General features: G+C 48.7%; 1 protein-coding gene across 3 annotated transcripts in view; it reads right to left on the bottom strand.

The window, feature by feature from the left end:
* Positions 1–504: 504 nt before the first annotated feature.
* The window catches only part of ASXL2 (ASXL transcriptional regulator 2), a 92,732-nt gene continuing 71,304 nt past the window's right edge, over positions 505–21,932 (bottom strand). For all 3 annotated transcript variants that reach the window (XM_048937304.1, XM_048937305.1, XM_048937306.1), the window contains 6 exons: positions 21,065–21,205; positions 19,224–19,387; positions 16,232–16,328; positions 11,820–11,925; positions 10,430–11,141; positions 505–7,052 (listed from right to left, as the gene is read on the bottom strand). In XM_048937304.1, coding sequence (XP_048793261.1) covers positions 4,686–7,052; positions 10,430–11,141; positions 11,820–11,925; positions 16,232–16,328; positions 19,224–19,387; positions 21,065–21,205 — 3,587 coding nt within the window. In that variant the 3' untranslated portion in view covers positions 505–4,685. The remainder of the gene's footprint in view (positions 7,053–10,429; positions 11,142–11,819; positions 11,926–16,231; positions 16,329–19,223; positions 19,388–21,064; positions 21,206–21,932) is intronic.

Genomic DNA, 21,932 nt, shown 5'->3' with positions numbered 1-21,932 from the left:
TCCTCGTGTCCTCCCTCCCTCTTTTCTTTTTTTTCCCTTTTAACATTATTACATGCTCAAATCCAACCAGCTCAAATACTTTTTAATACACTGTAAATGTAAAATAAAGAATATATGAAGTACATACAGTATATATATACATATTTCAAATACTTAAAATTCTTACGTAAAATATGATTTTTCTATATTATTTGTGTAAAAATACATTTTAAAATGGTGTCAACTCGATTTTTCTGTACATACCCTCTATTCCAATTTAAGTCCCTTTTAAAAAGGCGAAAGACAGACAAAGGTTCAGAATCTTCTAGCTGCGTTTACAGGCCTGTTGTCAAAACCAGAAAAGCTCGTGGTAAACAGTATTGGATTTCTTCTCTTTAAGAACTCCCACATTTATTGCATCAATGGACAAAACGGAATCTTTCCAGTTCTCCTGCCAGTGAAACTCCATGGCCTTGCTGAGAAACTGCATCTCCATACCCTGCTCATCTAGTTCATAAATCATCCTTTGTCTTTTTTTTCTTTTTTTTTTGTTTTTTTACAGGTACTAAAATATATATTACTTAAAATATATTACTGTAAGCTCTTAAAATTGATCTTCAGTTATATCAAATGTATAGCATTAAAAAAAAAACAACAAACAACCCCAGTTAAGGAACAGAACTGCGGATGTCGGGATCGCAGCACGCGCCTGAGATGCTCCCTGGTTGGACTCCGTTGCCACACCGATGGAACTGGCAGCCCCACGGAGGGACTCCCTGCAGCCTCCTGCACAGCCACAGTGGGATTTGGGAAGCTGAAAGCCCTGGGCAGAGCCCAGCACGCTCCTGGGCTGACTCAGCCACGACTGCATGGCGGGGGCTTTGGACAGCTGAGTTCATCCCAAGAAGACAGGAGCCTCCGCAGGGCTTCAAGCAGCCAACACACAGCGACCACTGGTCTTCTGGGCACTTCCCTGAACAAAACCCCAAATTTCCTTCAGCAGGAGCCGATCTGCAGCTCAAAAACCACCGCTGGACTGGGCATGGTTGGCACAGAAGAGCCAGCGCCCTGCCTGACCGTGGCAGCTCCCGTTGGGCAGGACGCAGCCCTAGCACACGAAGGTCCCCCCTCAGTCCCAACCCGAGGGCTCCCCTCCCAGCTGTGACCCAACACCGTGCACTACACAACTCCACTGACCGTGCAGCTGCTCAGCACCTCGGTCTTTTCCTTTTGATTTAAGAAGGGCATCAGAATTCCAAACAAATTTCCTTCCCTGTGCTACCAAACCGTATCCCGCAGCCTTAGCTCATCTGTGGAGTTGCATTCACTCCTCCATTAAAACAGCTTCAACAAGGCGGGGTTCTTTTTTGCACTGGAAAGTTAAATTCCATTGCTCAGTTTGTATTTCTAGTTCTCATGCTGCAGGACTTGGATTGCGGCTCAAGAGGGAAAATATAAACCTGAGCATCTCTTCCTACTCAAGCTGCTTCTACTGCCACAAAGAGTCTGATGTTAGACTTGGGAAAATATTTACTATTAGATCTTATTTGTTATAGAATCATAGAATCATTAAAGTTGGAGAAGACCTCTATGATATCAAATCCAACCATCACCTCATCATTACTGTGCCCAGCAAAACGATGGCATTTCCTACAGAATGCCATTACTTAATATCTGGGCTCCAAAGTCTGCTGTTTTAAACTATGTTTAACACAGGTGAGGCCAGCAGGGAGCACTGCTACACGGGCTGCAGGATGTTCCCTTTCTAGATCACGTTATTCAACAACCAGCACTGTGAAACATGCAAAGCTTTCAAGGCTTCAGGCAGACCTGTGCTTCTGTTGGTTATTATACTGAGCTCTGTTATTCCTAATCACTTCCTGACTGCTTCATGCCCTCCTGCAATCCTGTGGACGTTACTCCATCGGGTTCCACCTAGTAGCTCGTAGCATATGGTAAAACCAAAGACAAGCAGGGAAAAGAATTTACTGTCTGAAAAAGGAATAGAGCAGAAGTAGCCCAGGAAAAGTGCTCCTCTGTTAAAATAGAACTAAGGCACTGAACGCTTGTAAACTTCCAAGTCGTGGCATGAGATGCCCGCATTTCCCATCCAGCCTGGCAGCCCCACATATCCCAATGGCCACCCTGTGCCCAAACCTGGCCCAGCTCCACTCGGTTCCTATTGCTGTACGTGTTGCAGAAACCCAACTGTGTGCTGCAGAGGAACTCCTGCCAAACATAAAGGCAGCGAGGAGCTGGAGCTGCAGGGGGGGTCGGGGTGGCTTTAGGCAATGCTGAGAACGTGTGGATGCTCACACAAGGCAGCAATGCGTGCTGCTCCCTCAGCACCTCCCCTTCCCTGTCTGCAGCAGCCTTGTTGGCTATGAAGAGTTATTGATGAATGTTGAGGCGTGAACAGAATCGATCCCATTTCGCCAGCAAAACCTCCTGGCTTTTATTTGAGGCAGAAGTGACTTTTTCAGTTTCTTTTGTAACTAGCTACAGCCTTCAGGCTGGGTTACGCTGGGGGATCCGCATTAGAAGGGAATTAATGTGTCTCACGGAGGATCGCATGGCCGTAACGCTTCCCTTCAGGGCTCGAGTTAACAAGGCAAGGGAAGATGCTACTCTGCCCGGGGTGCCACATGGACCTCCTTCACAGCGCCCTGCGAATTCCAACGATGGAGAGATGCCCACTGGAAAGGAAGGAGGGATGCGGGCAGCGAGGTGGCCAAGTCAGTGCTTCCATAGCAGCCAGCCCAGAGAAGCAGCCGTCCCTCTGGTGGGCTCCCGAAGCCATGGGGCTACAGCCGTGGCCAACGCTTGTTGCAGCACAACAGAACAACCAGGGCTAATTTTTTCTTGAGATTTAAGTGGTTTCAAAAAAAAACAACCCTGGCTGTACTCCTATAGTTAAATCCCTTCCACCGTTGGATGCCTAAGGAGTGATGTGGAGTTAGAAAGCAGGGGTCCCCAGTCAATGTATGATGAGCAAATCAAATCCCAGGACGTGCTGATCCTGCGTTGGAGGATACCACGCTCTGTTGGACAGGGAAGGAAACATTTCTCTGCCAAGTGATTAAGCCTGCAACTCTCTTTATCATTACTCTCCCTGCAGAAACACTCAGTGCTCCCACGTGTGGGAAACGGGGAAAGCAGCAGTGCAGTCAAATGGAAAGAAGGAAAAAGGCTTTCGGACCCCAGCTCATAAAACAGCCGTCACCTCTTTCGTTAATATTGCTTCATCTTAAAAAGGCCTTTGGATTCAAAGTGAATTCAGTGCTTTTCCATCAAAAAGATACATGGATTTGTTACCTGACCACGATCTCGTATGGCCCCCCTCCCTCCCCCAACAGTGACAACATGGGACTGGATGTGAACCTGATGTTTTCTGGGAAGAGAAGTAACCTACAGCTCCTCCATGCGATGCATGCTCGTTGCACTGCATCAGAATGCAGACTGGAGTATGCTCTATCAGCCAGCCTGTGGAAAATTACAGCTGTTGAGTACCATATAGTACCAGTTTGTAACTGTTCATTTGGATGGATTGGAAAGAACGGATTGCGAACGCTGGCACTGGGCCACAACGGGCCGCAACCAGCAGTTGGGGCAATTTGGTTTTTCAAAGACATGGAGATGCCCAGACACCAGTGAGGCCCAACGAGAGGCTTGTTTTCCACTCTTGGCTTAATATAAAATCTATAGAAATGAGAGAAGTCTGACTACGTGGAGTTTTTAATGAGCCACAGTAAGCTTCCTAGAAAACAGTAGGACAGAGGGTGACATTTAGTGCACTTCACTTGCATAATGTGCTGTGATGATTCTCAATGGTGGGGATGGCACCTTCCAGCTCACTTGAAATAATGCCTAATAAAGCAGGTTTCTGCCGAGTCCTGACAGTCCGGAACTGAAATGCAGTTCAGCACATCTTTGTGATCTCTGCTTTAAATGGTTCCTGGGATGACCGATCATCACAGTTACTGAGTTGGTTTAGTGATTTAAATTCTGGTATCCTATGGTTAGTAGAGTTGCCTTTTTCAGCAGCAAACCAAGATATTACCACCCTTAAAATGAGGTTACTGCAACTGACTCCTTGGAGAGGAGAGGATATGCAATCAAAACCACCAGCCAATATTGCACAACCCAGCATGGCCTTCTGGGAACGGCCATGCCATGGGTGATGAACGTCAGCGGCTTCCAATTCTGATCAATCTGAAGTTCACAGCAACCCAGCAGCCCGCTGAGGGGCTGTGGGGCTCTGTCAGCACAGACATTTCGTGCCTTGATTGCCTGGCTCCTCTCCTTGCCAAGAGAAGACCAACAGCTGAGGTTTCGTTGGGGGATTGTTACCCCATCTAGAGCAGAGCTCAGCAAACGCGCTGGATAGCAGGCTAGGGTTAATGGAACTGCAGTACAAGTCAAACGCTACCTCCTAAAAGATTGAAAAAATATTTTTAAACAAAATAATGTGACATATTTACATAATTCCTTAAGTGCAAACTCTTGTCACAATTCACGTAGTTGAGCTCAATTTAGACTCACTGTACAAGAAGGTGCTCTTTCTTTAATGAAAGAAGAACTCTACTCTGTATTCCTGATTCAGTAACGTGTCTCTTGTGCAAGGCAGTAAATTTCCTGTTTCTTCCCAATGTACTTCCAAAAGCAAACCCAACACGGAGCCTTCCTCTTCCCACGTCACGTCCCGGTTACCGCACAACCAGGCAGGAGACACAGAGCTTAGAGGGGCCAATGCAGTCATCATGGCAGAAGGCACCGCAGCCCTTGCACATGATCATGGCTTTCAACCTGCAGTAACACTTGGAAGGGGAGTCCTCCATGCTGCTGTCTTCAGCAAAGGCCTGAACCGGGATGGTCTGGCCGTGGCTGCCAGAGTTCATGGCTTGGCTGGTGGGAATGGTGGTTACAGTCACAGAGAAGGACATGACGTTCCCCATGCTACTGGACAACTGATTGCACTCGGAGAGCCCGCTCATGAGAGAGCCCTGGTTCACGTCTGGGGAGGTGGAGACGTTTATTGTGCCGCTGTAGCTGGGCCCGATGAGCTGCGCTGCCGCAGCATCTCCTCCCAGCTTCGGAGGGTGGGGGTGAGAAAGCTGGGGAAGCTGTGGCTGCGCAGAGTCTGAGGACGGTGCAGAAGAGCTGAAGAGCTCAGGGCTGCTGTGCGTTTTTCCCTTCATTGTGTGCACCATTTGCTCTTGAGCGGCCTGAATAAAATCTCGTGCTAACGCCGTTCCATCCAACTCCTGAATGTTCTCCCTGCTGCCGGCTGCCTGCTGAGACACGGCCACTTCCGTCTTCATCCCCTTTTTAGCAAGGATGCTGTAATCTGAGGAATTTGCACCGTGTGATACCTGTTCTTTTTCACATGGAGCAGCCACCTGGAAAGCCTGGGGCTCCTCTTTCACGCTGACATGCTCATGTTCATCACCAGTGCTCTCATCATCCGCATCTCCTTCCTCGCTGCTGCTGCCATGGCCAGCCATCTCCTCACACTCCCCAAATTCTGCTTTTGGACCACTGGCTGGGCTGTTCAGACATGAGCGGGTTTCAGGGTTCAAGGAGAAGCCTCTCCTCAAACTCTCTGAACCACGGCCGTAGGTGGAAATGTTGAGCAGATAATGACCAGACATAGCGGGTTTGGATGTCCTTCTGCCCATGAAACCCAGCACAAATCTCTGGCTGGTGGAGCTGTTTTCTAGCTGGAAACCTGAGTGCGTGAGGTTCACTTGGGAAGGCTGAAGGACCGGGAGCAAATTCTGCCTCTGGACCCTCTTGATGAGCGTCTGAAGGATCTGCTCCTGCGTTGTTTTACTGAGCGCCTCTGGGTGCTGGTCAGCACTGGGCTCCTTTCCTGCAGGGAGCACAAATGTCCTTGGAATGTGAGGCAGAGGCCTGCTCTGGCAAAAGATCTTCCCGAGCTGCTGTGGGGATAACCCCGACTGCCTTTCACCGCCCTCGGCTCCTGCACCACTCCCTGCTACAATTGCTGCCCCTTTCTCTTCATTAGAAGCTAATGGGACAGTTTTCATTTCTGCTTTGGTGAGAGGCTTCGGCAGGATTTGCTCCAGGGGGACGCTCTTGCCTTGAAGAAGTTGGGTGACTAAAGGGTTGTTGGCAGGAATACTGGAGTTTGCTTTTGGGAGGGCCCCGCTTGAACTCGGATGGGTTTTAAGGCTAGGTGCTGCTGACAAGGTGATGGAGCATGGGGCAGATGGAGCTGACACCACCGCACCTCCAGCCTGGGCTTCTGAGCTAGTGGGGGTCAGCAAAGGCATCAGAGGGGAAGGAGATGTGCCTTTGGGGACCTCTGAGCTGGTCCCTCCTAAGGCCGCAGGTGTTACCTTGGTGATGTTGGCATTGCTGTCTGCTGAGGACACGGTGACACAAGTTGTTCCATCCCTGACAGTTGATGCCCCGCAGGCCTGGCCGGGACCTGCTGGAGCAGAAGGTGCTTTCTCTTGTTTGTCACAGCCACCAGCACACGAGGAGCCCGAAACCTGATTTACAGCCACGTTTGGGGGGCTCTGTTTGATTCTGCCGATTTGCTCAATCGCTGATACCGCTGGGGAGGAGCAGTTGGTGCCTGCATTGCCAGCTGCGCTTCTGGATTGCAACGTGGAAGTTTGCTGTAGTTGTGCTCTAGAAAGACTGGGGGTTGCCGGCTGCTCCTGAGTCTCCATTGGGGAATGGGTCCCTGGGCAGCGTGGAAGAAACCTTCTCGAACCTCCCCCGCTTCCAGTTCCTGCCAGTTCCAGTGCGTTTCCTCGCGTTCCAGTTTCGCCGCCTCCACTCGTCGCTGTGTTACCCGTCCCTCCGCCGCCCGCTGGGCCCCCGCCGGGGCCTGGCCCTGGCACTGCTCCCCCCGAAGAAGCGGCGGCGGCGGCTGCTGCGGCCGCTGCCCTCTGAGCCCTGACCTGCTGGGCTTTGGCCTTGATGTCCGCCAAGGTTCTGGCCCCTGTTCTGGCCGGACTGATGAGGGAGGCTGGGAAACGTACCCTGGGAGAGACCTGGCCCGCAGGAAATGGCATGGGGGAGATTCGGGAAACGGGAATCTGAAAGAGAGGAGAAAAGTGGAATTGATACACAGGGAATGTTTAACCCGCATCGTTAAGGACAGAAGTGTTTATCGTTGGAGTTTTAGATAAATGCTTTTGGAATTCTCACTTGAGAAGAATACAGAGAAGAAGGTCCGCATCCTTTTGATGCCTGGCACGCCTGTTTTGGGTCTGGTATCACCTCATTAACTCAGGCTGGAAGCTCTTCCCTTGCAGGTACAGGCTGTTCCACCACGCTCCATCATTACACAGCCTACTGAGCTCAATCAAAAGCGACCAAAATTCAACACCTCTCATCCCTTAGTGTAGGCTTCATGCTTAACATTACACGTGTGCAACTTACATCCATTTGTACATCTGTGAATTACTCTGCTACCCCTGCATGTCTACGTTTCACTCCTTGGTGTCCTTCTATAAACAATTAATCCTCTACTGTGTACCTTCACATAAAATGCCAAATTTTAGTCCTGTCTTCTAACACATGCACTCCACTCCCCTCAACTTTGCACTACACTTTATGTGTGACCGCCCTTTCTTTCTAAAGTGGAAATGATGAGATCAGTGCACTCACAGTGGTGCTTTTCTCTCATCTGTAACGACTTAAGCTCGTATCCTTTGAAGTCACATTTGTTTTCACACATCCATTTCACCCAGTTACCTTCTAAACTTAATAAGAGATTAGAATTCTTAGAACATACAGAAATAGAGCAATTGAATTGTTTTCCATGCACAGTTTCTGCCTAAGGCCCCAAACAAGGGAGCTGAGCTGGGAATTTCCTGTAAGCTCAATAGCAGGTGTGTTTCCTATGGCCTATGTCTGAGGTACAAGAGACCAGCATTGCTCAGGCCAAAGTCTGCAACCCTTCTGTCACTGTCACAATTTGTTTCTGTTTTCCTTTCTGGTAATTCACTGCTTAACTTACAGAATCACAGGATCGTAAAGGTTGGAAAGACCAATAAGAAAGCCATTCCAACCATCAATCCATGTCTGTGATCACTGAAAACCACGTCATCTTTTCATATGTAGATTCACAGAATCACAGAATCACAGAATCACCCGGGTTGGAAGGGACCCCAAGGATCATGTAGTTCCAACCCCCCTGCCTAGCAGGGCCACCAACATACATATTCAGATCAGGTTGCCCAGGACCCCGTCCAACCTGGCCTTAAACACGTCCAAGGACGGGGCATCCACAACCTCCCTGGGCAGCCCGTTCCAGGGCCTAACCACTCTCCTAGTAAAGAACTTCCCCCTAACATCTAACCTAAATCTTCCCTCCTTCAACTTAAAACCATTTCCCCTAGTCCTGCTGTTGTCAGCCCTTTTGAAGAGTTTACTCCCCTCCTGGGTGTAGGTTCCCTTCAGGTATTGATAGGCTGCAATGAGGTCACCCCGCAGCCTTCTCTTCTCCAGGCTGAACAAGCCCAACTCCCTCAGCCTGTCCTCATAGGGGAGGTGCTCCAGCCCCCTGATCATCTTAGTCGCCCTCCTCTGGACCCTTTCCAAAATCTCTATGTCTTTCTTGTACTGAGGGCTCCACACCTGGACACAATACTCCAGATGGGGCCTCACAAGAGCCGTGTAGAGAGGGACAATCACCTCCCTGTCCCTGCTGGCCACCCCTCTCCTGATGGAGCCCAGGATCCCATTTGCCTTTCGAGCTGCCAGAGCGCACTGCTGGCTCATATTCAGTCTCTCGTCCATCAGGACCCCCAGGTCCTTCTCTGCCGAGCTGCTCTCAAGGACCACTCCTCCCAGCCTGTACAGGTGCCTGGGGTTCTTCCGGCCCAAATGCAAAACCTTGCACTTTGCCGTGTTGAACCTCATCAGGTTCACCCGAGCCCAGCCCTCCAGCCTGTCGAGGTCCCTCTGAATGGCATCCCTTCCTTCCACCGTATCAACCGCACCACTCAGCTTGGTGTCGTCAGCAAACTTGCTGAGGGTGCACTCAATTCCCTCATCGATGTCATTAATAAAGATGTTAAAGAGCACCGGTCCCAAGACAGACCCTTGGGGGACACCACTTGTTACCGGCCTCCACCTGGACATAGAGCCATTGACCACCACCCTCTGTCTGCGGCCTTTCAACCAATTGCTTATCCATCGGGTCGTCCACCCATCAAATCCACTTCCCTCCAATTTGGAGATGAGGATGTGGTGGGGGACCATGTCAAAGGCCTTGCTCAGGTCCAGGTAAATGACATCGGTCGCCTTCCCTTCGTCCACCAATGCCGTCACTCCATCATAGAAGGCCACAAGATTAGTTAGGCATGACCTTCCTTTGGTGAAGCCGTGCTGGCTGTCTCGGATCACATGCTCATTCTTTATGTGACCGAGCATGTTGTCCAGGAGGATCTGTTCCATGATCTTCCCAGGCACGGAGGTGAGACTCACCGGCCTGTAGTTCCCCGGGTCCTCCCTGCTCCCCTTCTTGTATATGGGAGTGACGTGACCCTTCCTCCAGTCGTCCGGGACCTCACCTGACAGCCACGACTTCTCAAATATGATGGAGAGCGGCTCGGCAACCACCTCAGCCAGCTCCTTCAGGACCCTGGGATGCACGCCATCCGGCCCCATAGACTTGTATTCATTCAGTCTAAGGAGGCACTCTCGGACTTGCTCTGCCCTTACAGTGGGGAGGGATTTACCTCCTTGGTCCCCACATAGAGGTTTGGGGATGCAGGGTTCAGGGACGTGAAAAAGACTAGAATCCTGGCCACCAGTGAAGACCGAGGTGAAGAACTCATTCAGCACCTCGGCTTTCTCTTCATCTGTTGAAGCCAGTTCTCCTTTTAAATTTACCAAAGTAGGTACGCCCGTTTTGGCCTGTCTCTTCTGGGCAATGTACCTGTAAAAGGTTTTCTTATTGTTTTTCCTACTAAGAATCAGCAGATAAAGGGCTTTCCCTAAAATAGCCCTTTGCTACCCAGTCTGATACTTCACTGCATTCAGTATTAATGACAACCACATCATTTTTTGACTTGGTTTTAACACAGGCGAATAGTTTACTTTCTGGACTTGATACAGTAGAGCAAACTGCTGACAGCACTCTTTCTAGACCCATTCTTGTACCAGTGGGGATACACCTACAAAGTTCTTTGTGCTCTTGGGCTGCAGCTCCCTTTGTGATTTCGGTCCTGCAATTGCTGCAGCTCCTGGTTGAGCAGGTCTTGTAACAGATGTGTGTGTACAGGAGACTTCACTCAACTCCATTCCTTTAGCAAACAGCTAAGCTTTGCATTTTTGGATCAAACACTTCCATCACCGCAATAAGCAGGCAACATAAGCCAGAACGGAGCTGACCCAGCACGACCAACACGACCAGCTGACCAACACGAACCCACTCTGTGGATCTGCCTTCCTTTCTCCTTACCTTGAGCGGGGGCACGCGTGGCACCGGGGGCCCGGCAGCAGGAAAGGACTGCGTTTGGCCGCGAAACGCCGGCTGCTGCTGCTGGCACCTCTCCGCAATGCGCGGCTTCTTCTCAGGTGTGGTCAGAGCTTCTTCACCGCTCTCTGACTTCCTCTTATGGCCTTCCACACTGACCTCCATTTCTTCATTCACAGGAGGTTTCTTTTCTGGCGTCGGCGGGGTGACCACAGGACTTTCGGCGACCTTCGCTGCTGCTTCACCTGCTTCAGGGCTCTTTGGTTTGCTTGGGGCCAAGACCGGGGCACGCACAGCCTCCTTCACTTCCTTTGATGCAGCGTGCTTCCTCTCTTCTTCCAGCTTCTGGCTCACTGCAGGCTGTGGTTTCTCTTGGATGGGTTCTCCTTGGATTCTCTCTTGGATCTGGGGGTCGCTGGGCTTCGCTGCACACCCAGCTGGGGAAACCGAGGCCTCGACAGGTTTGGCTGCTTTGGGCTGCATCTCTTCTCTCCTCTCCTCTCCTCTTCTTTCCTCTACTCCTTTTCTCACTGCGGGTGCTTCCTGGACCACTTGTGCTTTAGACTCCATTGGAGAAGTGATCTCCTCTTTGACCGGCATGCATTTTGGCTGTTCTGCTGCTGGCTTTTCATTCTCTACGTCATCAGCGCTGGTGTTGGCTGTCAGTCTCTCAGACTCTTCAGGACTTAATCCAGAACTAACAAGAAAAGTAGAATTTTTGTTTTGTGAAACATTCTTGCAAGAAGCACGCTATCCTTACAAAAACAAAGAGGGCTGTCTAAACACCATACCCAAAGTAAATGTAACTCGTACTGATTTTATGCCATGATCTTTGAAATCCTTCACTACTGGTAGTGCTTCCAAACGAAACAGAACTTAATAGCAATGTTTAAAACCAGCTAAACAAAATACGTGGAGCACGCATTAGATCTAGTCCTCTGCCCAGATACTCATTTTCCAAGCTGCAAACCAAAAGAATTTGGCCAACAGTAAACATTTCCTTTCCTTGTCCCTGCAGGCCTATCTCTGCCATATGCAAAATGTCCCACACAGCTTGCATCTGACGTCAGCTCATATGGTGACATTTGCTGAAATGGACTCTGGGCTCCTGAAAAGCATCCCCCAATTTTTTCCAGAAGAACATGGCCAGCAGCAGAACCACTGACGTACCCTTTGCTTAGAACCAACACTGCCTGTCCTGTGCATCCATCCTTATTTACACAAGAAACGAACAAGTTGGGAATCTAATGAAGCTACATCTTGTTGAGGTTTGATAAAAGGTAATGTGTACTGGTGGGCAGCACACGAAATCCCTAGGAATAAGTGTGTCCAGAGAGGCAGTGGTGGGGGTAAAAAAGATGCTGCAGGTCCTTACCTTTGGCCGTAGTAGCTTTCAAAAAAATGTTCCTTCCACAGCTCAACCTTCTTTTCCTTTTCTATTTCTTGACGTATTCTCAGCTGCATTTCTGGTGTGAACTCACCTGCAAAATGCAATAAGGGACATGTGCAAAACAAGCTATGGATAAAGTGAATTAGGATAACCACAGGAGCCCTCATGCTTGCAGATGACCGTCCTGTCTCACAGAAGCCCTCCACAGCTTTTGACAGTGCAGCCCTACACTTCTCCTGAGCTGCAAGGTGTTCCTCTGCTGCCTGTTTTGCTGGATTCTGCTGGATGGCAACTGCCCTCAAGCACATCAGCTGGTGCCCGCTATCTGGTGCCCCCTGCAAACTGCCCCCGGGTCACTGACAGATAGCAAATGTGTGGGGTGCCGACACAGACCCGTGTGCTCCATGTGCTACCAGCATCCAGGTGTGAACCACAAACCCCATAAGCTGCTCTCTCAGGTGGCTATGAAGTCACCTACACCCTAACGTTGCAGGTTGGATACCAGAATACTGTGGGAGACAAGATATAGAATCAGGGAATCATTCAGGTTGGAAAAGACCTCTGGGATCCCACCCCACCATCCCACTGCCCACCTCAGTGCCACATCCCCACAGTTCTGGAACACCTCCAGGTTTGGTGACCCCACCACCTCCCTGGGCAGCTGTGCCAAAAAGCTTTGCTTATGTTGATGTGAATGACACCTACTGATCTCTGCTTATTCACAAATTCAGGGCTTTTTTAGGCACTCAAGCCAAGCAGGCAAGAAATGAATCCTTGCTGAGTGCTCGCAATCACCTTCTCCTTCACACACCCAGGAATGTCCTCCAAGAGGGCTGGCACCACGATGAAACTGAGACTGACCAGATTTGCATTTTCTCTAATGACCTTTCTGGTGCTTTTTGAAGGTGAGTGCAACATTTGCCTTTCTCAGTTGTGGGAAATTTCTGCCAGTCTTCACTTCCTTTTCAGGATGATGGGCAGGGGCCTCTCAGGCACTGGAAGTTCCCTCAGCTCCCCGAAACGTGGCCCATCTGCTCTGAAGTCATTTGATGCTTCTGAAAATTTTTACCCATGGTGACAAACTATTTCTGTCATTTCCACCATTTTATGCCTTGCAGAATCTTAGAATCGTGAAGGAAAAGTTGTCCAAGTTCATCAAGTCCAATTGCTGACCCACCCCACCGTGCCCACTGCCCACTGTGTCCCTCAGTGCCACATCCCCACAGTTCTGGAACACCTCCAGATTTGGTGACCCCACCACCTCCCTGGGCAGCTGTGCCACTGCAGCTGTGCTCTTTTGGAGAAGTTGTTCTTAATATCCATCCCAAACCTCCTCTGCAAACAAATCTTGCTGCTGTATGAAGATATCCTAAGCTTCTGACCTCAGCTTAGAAGGACCACTGACCCGTATCTCTCCTCAGGCAGGTACTGATGTCAATCTGGCAGGTTGTGCTGCTTCTATCTACAGTAATGATGTCTGACCATGCATTCATGCTTTCACCTGACAGTTTGCACACTGTCAGGGCCTGAGTGCACTAGCTGCAGCCAAACAAAACCTATAGGACCCTTCTGCCTGCAGTGCCATCAAGCTTTGAGAGCTGAGCAGTGACATGCTGCTTAGTGAGAATGTCAGTGGACACCTCCAGACTTCTTGAGCTCGACTGCTGCAAGCTTTATGAGCACAGAAGGTTCTACAGCCGTTGTGTTTATAATCTGGTGATTGGACACTGTTGTACCCTGTAGATGTGATGTAGATGAATGGATGAAAGGTCTTCAGCTTGGCCTTAAAGGGAAAACACCAGAGGATGAGGGCCAAAATTACAGGCGGTTCCAATAACTACAAAGTACAGACAGCTGAACTCTATTCCTTGTCTGCTTACTGTCACAGATACACCCACAAAATAGAAATGGTGATACAGAATAGGATGCTTTTTCTATGGAAAAACCTCCTAAGAACCCATTGTATCCAATCTGCACATGAGTAAATGGCATTCCCTTCTTAAAGTGAGTCATGGCTGACCCTGCTGTCCTTATAAAAATGCTGGTGAGAAGCTGTGTGGCTGAACTCTGTAGGGGAAACAGTCCCTGCCAAGGAGTGAGTGCACTTGTGATGATACAGCTCCATTAAATTAAAGAATTCAGCACCTCTGAGTTTGAGATGCAAATGGCTGTTGAAGGTGCAGGCATGCTATGCATTTGTACTTGGCTGTCTTTGTGGCATGTAAAGAACAACATACTGGAGTGGCTGTCAGGTGAGGTCCCGGACGACTGGAGGAAGGGTCACGTCACTCCCATATACAAGAAGGGGAGCAGGGAGGACCCGGGGAACTACAGGCCGGTGAGTCTCACCTCCGTGCCTGGGAAGATCATGGAACAGATCCTCCTGGACAACATGCTCGGTCACATAAAGAATGAGCATGTGATCCGAGACAGCCAGCACGGCTTCACCAAAGGAAGGTCATGCCTAACTAATCTTGTGGCCTTCTATGATGGAGTGACGGCATTGGTGGACGAAGGGAAGGCGACCGATGTCATTTACCTGGACCTGAGCAAGGCCTTTGACATGGTCCCCCACCACATCCTCATCTCCAAATTGGAGGGAAGTGGATTTGATGGGTGGACGACCCGATGGATAAGCAATTGGTTGAAAGGCCGCAGACAGAGGGTGGTGGTCAATGGCTCTATGTCCAGGTGGAGGCCGGTAACAAGTGGTGTCCCCCAAGGGTCTGTCTTGGGACCGGTGCTCTTTAACATCTTTATTAATGACATCGATGAGGGAATTGAGTGCACCCTCAGCAAGTTTGCTGACGACACCAAGCTGAGTGGTGCGGTTGATACGGTGGAAGGAAGGGATGCCATTCAGAGGGACCTCGACAGGCTGGAGGGCTGGGCTCGGGTGAACCTGATGAGGTTCAACACGGCAAAGTGCAAGGTTTTGCATTTGGGCCGGAAGAACCCCAGGCACCTGTACAGGCTGGGAGGAGCGGTCCTTGAGAGCAGCTCGGCAGAGAAGGACCTGGGGGTCCTGATGGACGAGAGACTGAATATGAGCAAGCAGTGTGCTCTGGCAGCTCGAAAGGCAAATGGGATCCTGGGTTCCATCAGGAGAGGGGTGGCCAGCAGGGACAGGGAGGTGATTGTCCCTCTCTACTCGGCTCTTGTGAGGCCCCATCTGGAGTACTGTGTCCAGGTGTGGAGCCCTCAGTACAAGAAGGACATTGAGATTTTGGAAAGGGTCCAGAGGAGGGCGACTAAGATGATCAGGGGGCTGGAGCACCTCCCCTATGAGGACAGGCTGAGGGAGTTGGGCTTGTTCAGCCTGGAGAAGAGAAGGCTGCGGGGTGACCTCATTGCAGCCTATCAGTACCTGAAGGGAACCTACACCCAGGAGGGGAGTAAACTCTTCAAAAGGGCTGACAACAGCAGGACTAGGGGAAATGGTTTTAAGTTGAAGGAGGGAAGATTTAGGTTAGATGTTAGGGGGAAGTTCTTTACTAGGAGAGTGGTTAGGCCCTGGAACGGGCTGCCCAGGGAGGTTGTGGATGCCCCGTCCTTGGACGTGTTTAAGGCCAGGTTGGACGGGGTCCTGGGCAACCTGATCTGAATGTGTATGTTTGGTGGCCCTGCTAGGCAGGGGGGTTGGAACTACATGATCCTTGGGGTCCCTTCCAACCCGGGTGATTCTGTGATTCTGTGATTCTGTGATTCTGTGATTCTGGAGGACTGACAGAACCAGATATGACAAGATCACTTCACTGATGATAAAGTGCATTATCTGGGAATATAATTTACCTTCTCTACTGAGCTGTATTTGGCTAAATAATAACAAACCTCTGCTGGCATTTCACCAACATTTCAAAACCATTTTTCACTCTTTTGCCACTTCTTCCACAGACTCGCTCATTTTTCCACACGTTAAGTTCAGAAGACAATTCCTTACTACAGACCTTACTGCGACCTGCACTTCATAAGATCACAGAATCACCAAGGCTGGAAAAGACCTCCAAAGATCATCCAGTCCCACCACCAACCAACCACCAGCATTTCCCCACTAAGAGGAAATACACCTACGCTTGCACTCGCTCTTATGGGCTACACTGCCCACAGCTGTCTTTACCTAGGAACTTACCCAGCCTTTCAGTTTCTCCATCACTGAATCACAGAATTGAAGGTTGGAAACGACCTGCAAGATCATCCAGTCCAACCACCCTCCCATTCCTATTAGTGCCACAAGCACTAAACCACATCTTGTAGCTCCTCATCCAGGTGCCTCTTGAACACTGCCAGGAACGGCGACCCCAAATTTATTTTACACAAATTTATCTTACACATTCCCCAAAACACTGATGAGCTGAAAGCCTTGTAACACTTTACTTCTTTGCTATGAGAAGTCTTACCTTCTGACAACCTCTCCTTCCAGCCCTGGGCAGCTGAAGTGAAGAACTCATTGTTCAACGCTGAACCACTCAGCTTCATCAAACCATCTGCCCCAACCTGGAATACATCACAAAGCAAACAGTGATGATTAGCTGAAAAGGCCAACGTCCCATGTTGTGCTGTGTGAAAACAGAACGAGAGTTGCAATGTTGCTACAAATCTCTCTACAGTCAGCCTTTATTTCAATCTGAAGAAAAGAAACCAAGTCTGGAATCCGGAGACTGTGACAAATTTTCCTCTTCTTTGCTTCAGCCCAAGCCTACCCTGCTCTGCTGCTGCACAAATGCACACAAACAGTGCAAGATACAGGTGGCAAGGAGAAGTGCAAGGAAATGGGACAGCAATGCCCATGAACAGCCTCTTCAAATGCATTCTGCCCTGCAAAATTAATGCAAGACATTGCCTTGAATCACTGTCCAGAGCAAAAGCTCTGCTGTCTTCTGGGAAAAGCAGGGATATAGAAGTTATCAGGTTAAAGTAACTCTGAAATGCCTGTAAACATAATCATAGCTGCCTCTGGAAAAACAGGGACAAGTGAAGCTCTAAACTCATTCGGTCTTGAAAATACAGTTAACCAAATTGGATAGTCAAGTTACAGTGCAGGACGTAAATGCAAAAGCATAAGGCTGAGACTGGAACACAGCACGGTGGGAAATGATCACCACACAGAAACAAATGTGCACTTTTCTGTTAGAAACACAAAAAGGCACATTCAGTAATTTGCAGCTGCAGAACCACTGCAGAGATGTACAGAAAGAGAGGTTCCTGTTCTAATCCAAATCCATACTGATCAGCCACAGAGTGCAACTCAAAAGGTGATCCTCTGCTGCACATACGGTCTGCCCATACCTGGTGTCAGCCCTGGGCCATGTCTCAGTAAGTGCCCACTTGGAGAGGCACTAAGCCACCTCCACACAGACACAACGGAGAGGGGACCTTTTGCCTTTGGCACATCCAATGTCTTCACCTCTTCTGTTTACTATGGGAAAGTCTGACTCTGCTATGGAGTGTGTCACCGGGGGGTGGGAGATTTACTACAGTGAAATGCAAAATGCAGCCTCTCAGAAGCTAAGCTGCATTATTTAGATAATCAAACTTCGTTCTTAGTCAAATTCTAATTGAATTTAAGGATAATTAAACTTAAAAGTTGGGACAGAATTGTCTTGCCATCTGCTGTGAGCTTCTTGCCAGTGAACTCCAGCTGCAAACTCCATCACATCGTACTTTGACACGTACCTCACTACTGCAAAGGCAACAAGACTTAAAAAACAAGTCCTCCAATTATTTATTGAACTAACAAGGCCCTGATGGGTCTGATTGAAGATTAGAATTTATGACACAACATCACAACTCTTCCTAACTCCTAATGGATCTGCTCAACAGCACCCTCTGCACAGCAGACCTCAGTGCAGCTGTGTGACCCATATGCATTATTAATGCTCCGTGAGCTGCAGAACAGCAGCACAAACAAAAAGGCTTCATCGTGAAGCAGCTGGTTTGGCTGCATGCTGCTGACTGTACCAACTGGATTTCCACTTTCTATAGGAGCCTGGAATAACTACAGCTGAGCTGCAGACCCCTTGGGAGTGACTGGGATGAGTATGAATTGGCACGTAGCCCTAATCTGAACAGACACAGTAAAATATCTTCAAGGGACACCCAGATCTGATACAGGATGTCCCAAAGCCACCCATGGTGTCTGCAGGATGCTCTAGGTTGTACGTGAATACATCTGAACAAACATCCCTACAACAGAAGTGGAAAGGCAGTGCAGAATCCCATGCAAGCACGGTGCAGAATCCCACGTTGCTTGGAAGCTCCCAGGCCCAGTGAGGTAGGAATGCTGACATCAACATATCATATGATGAAGGCAAAAGGAAGTATCTTTGTTCAAGCTCTAACCTTTCTGGTGCTCAGCACAAACAGACTGAACTTCACTCCCTGAACTCACTGTATTTTCCTCCTTTTACAAGCAAGGGTAACATTTGGTCTCATCTCTATCAACCCTGGATCCACTGCTGAAGAAAACTGCTGTGATGTTAAGACTGCTTCAAGCAGGCTGTTTTGTATCCCTCAGGATAGAACAGAAATCCTGATGTGGATCCCATTCCTTCCCACCAAGTACTTTTCTGCCTTTTCAAGCCCTTTTCCTCCCACACACAGAGGTGTTGAGCACAGCATCTGCAAAAAACAAACTGCCCCATAGGTGCCTCCTGCTGTGTGCCTGCTGCCTTTCACCTGCTGTGTGTTTCAGATCAGGACTCCAACTCTTTGGGGTTTACTCTGCAATCTGGACAACATAAAAATGCAATTGAAAACTCGCTCCGTTTTGAATTTAGCAAAGCCCAAAATTTGACACCAGCAACACAAGATAATGAGAAACAGAAGAAGATGGAACTGAATTCCAGTGTGTGTTCAGGTATTGGGAAGGCACCTGTCCAGAAAGCTGCAGGGTTAATCCTGTACCAAAGAGTCTGGGAGAAGAAAAGAGAGGAAAACAATGAGACCACCATGTTCCTCCCACTGGCCCCTGTGGAGTCTGATGCACCACAAACACTTCTCTCACTGTAGCTGGGAACACAGTGTTGACTGGATGGAACTAAGCCACTGATTTATCAAACTTGAATTCTTTAATCTGGTAGCAACAAATCCCCAAAGAAACATAGAAGAATGTTGTAATATTTTGCACGGTACACAGAATAAAAAAAGTCTACTCCACTAGAGATTAATGTAGTGCTTGGATGTCTGCATGATCTCTGGAGGCAATGAAGGCCAGGCTGGATGTGGCTCTGGGCAGCCTGGGCTGCTGGTTGGTGACCTGCACACAGCAGGGGTTGGAACTGGATGAGCGTTGTGGGCCTTTTCAACCCAGGCCAGTCTATGGTTCTGTGTCTCATCAGATTTACTCCCCACTGATACCAGGAGCCTCTCTGCCCCCAAACCACAACTCACCTGCCTGTCCACCTCTGGCAGCAGCAGCAGCAGGCGCTGCTGGCACTCTGTGGGCAGAACAGAGAACGTGTGCTTGTTGATGAGTGCCCTCAGGTTGGTGTTCACCAGGATGGAGTCGGGAGTTTCCACGTCAATTTCAGCACACTTTGTTCTCTTCAGCTGCCCTGAAAAGAACCAGAGAGAACAGAGAGTAGCATCTTATCTATGAGAGGATTAAAGGCTCCCAAAGAGCGCTTCAGAGCTCTGTTTCAAACCTTAACCTGAAATACACCATTTACCTTTGCAAAAAGTTGTACATATAGTTAGAAACAAAACTGGGAGGTCATTTCTGTTACTGAATTCTTCCATCATACCCTGGGTCAGTTCATCTGGATTTCCTAGGAAGCACGGGTGTCCCTCTGGGGGCTGGCAAGAACTCTTTTTCAGAAGGGTTTCTGCACAAACTTTCAGCCACACCAGTTCTCTATTTTAAGCCTCCAGTTAAGGTCACATTGTTCTTAGGGATTTCTTCTTGGACTTTCCTGCTTTACTCTCACTAAAAGCAGCTCATTCTTCTTGTGTTGAAACCACAAGCCTGGACAAAGCAGCAAAAACGAGCAATCCTCTCTCCTTTTCTGCGTTTGAAAGCCAACAAATTCAGCACTGACTCTCATGCTACAGCCAGCTTCATGTATGTGCTGCAAACTCAGAAAATAAAAGCAAAGGAAGCATTTCTATCACGTACACGACTCCCTCAGGAATTGCAGGTTTGTAATTCATCAGGAGCTGCACTTTCCTGATTACAGAGTGAGACGAAGCTGGGCAGGAGAGCAGCATCTCAACCTGGCTGCGTGCTTCCCATCTGATTGAGAGTCCATGTACAGAAATGGCACCAGCATTCCTCTGCCTTATGTTTTTTTCCAGTATTTCATCCATATGAACTTGAGAACCTGGCAATTCTTCCACATCAGTGGATGACAATCCTTTTTAAAGGGCCAAGGTAAGAACTGTAAAAGCAACCTTGTCTCACGTGGCTCTGTAAATGGGTCTGAGCCTTGTGGTGTGGGAGAAGGAACGGGGAAAGGGAGAAGCCTCAGAGGATTTGTGGGCGAACAGTTCTCAACTGATGGGATTCTGGTCCAGTATGTAATGAGAACACACTGTCCTCTTTTCCTTGTGACTTCTAGAGGCAGGTCAAGGTGCCACTCACATAACAACACCCTATTTTATTCCACCAAACCTACAGAGATGTCTAACATGCAGGGACTGGCACTTCAGCTAGCTTCCTAGGCTTCCCTAAGTCAGACCTCCAGGGCACAAATCATCCTGCAGTAGGACAGAATCCAATGGAGGGCAAATGAAACACGCCCTCACAGTGCCAGCAATTCTTCACCAGCAATAAAGGAAATCTGGGACGATTAGCACGGCTGGAGCAGTGTTAACCAAGGTCAATCCCATCCTTGGTATATGCAAAAGAAACTACAGAAGTTGAGAAAGATGAATGGGAAGGAAGCTAAGTAACACCGGGCCCTGAAGGATGTGGGGAGGAGCATTTTTTCCTCTTTGTCTGTTACCACAGTGCCTTAAGTGCATACAAAAAGCCTTCAAAGTAATGCAAATCCTTCTTTGCTTCTCAAACTGAGCTCCAAATTCACAGGCAGAAACCCTCGGTGCTACAGAATGAGCAAAGGCTTATTTGTATACGAAAGGTTTGAATGATTTATCTCAGTTCATGCAGAACAGTGGGAGTGCCTTCCACAAATCACTGCGGAAATGGAATTAATGGCATGTTTTGGTCAGCTGCCATTCTGGCTTTTGTTCTGTCATCACAACAACTAAATCAGAAAAAATCAATGTCTTACTTGCGTGGAGCCTGTCAGATCTCTGGAATGGCTTCTTCCCCAGCCCTGGCAAGGAGTTGTCAAGCTTAACAGAGGCAGAGGAGCTGGAGGTGGAGTTCTGAGAGCTGTTTGAGTGTCCATCGGACTGCTTTCCTACCCAAGCTGCACAGGAAATTGAAACAGTTCAACACAGGGATATACAAAGAAATATTATACAAGACATCTGTTTGGACTGAAACAAACACGCTCACTTTAACACGCTCACTGCAATCCCAGCAGCTCTGGGACAAGCACTTCTATGATACTGACACTCCTTTATTCTTGTAGCACTTATTTCCCAGCAGGCTGAGAGCAGAACGGCCCTCTGTAGCTCTCTCATCATCACAAAACAAAGACAAAACCAAGAGATGGACACCCATTTCAGTTATGGTTTGAGTCTATTTTCCTGCTAGTCCCATTTTACTTCCCATTTATATTCAGTCCAGTAAGGATCCTGTTGAAACGTCCTTTCAGATGCAGCTTTAATTTCTACTGGAGTTCACCATCACAAAAAATCTTTTCATACCTTATGTGTGCTTTCTAATTTCTTACCTTTTCTTCTAAATGTTATTATTTTAGGCCAACCTCAGTAATTCCTCCTCCCCTTTCAAATACTCAGATATTTTCATGTCCTCCCCCAGAGTCACTACTGAGCTGATGATTTCACCACGTTCATTTTGCCTTACAAAGCAGTGCCACCCACACTCCTTTTTGCACAGCACTACTATCTTCTGCTGGTGGGAAGGATTTCTTCCCCAGATTCTCCCTGCCTGCCTTTCTCTCCTCTTTCTAAGTGAGATGAGTTAACAACACGACCAGGTCTTCCCTCCCTTTACAGATAATGACAGGT

This window comes from Lagopus muta, chromosome 2 (genome assembly GCF_023343835.1).
Source record: "Lagopus muta isolate bLagMut1 chromosome 2, bLagMut1 primary, whole genome shotgun sequence".
Lineage (NCBI taxonomy): Eukaryota > Metazoa > Chordata > Aves > Galliformes > Phasianidae > Lagopus > Lagopus muta.
Note: the sequence above shows the minus strand (reverse complement) of the source record. Positions and strands in the feature narration are given on the sequence as shown.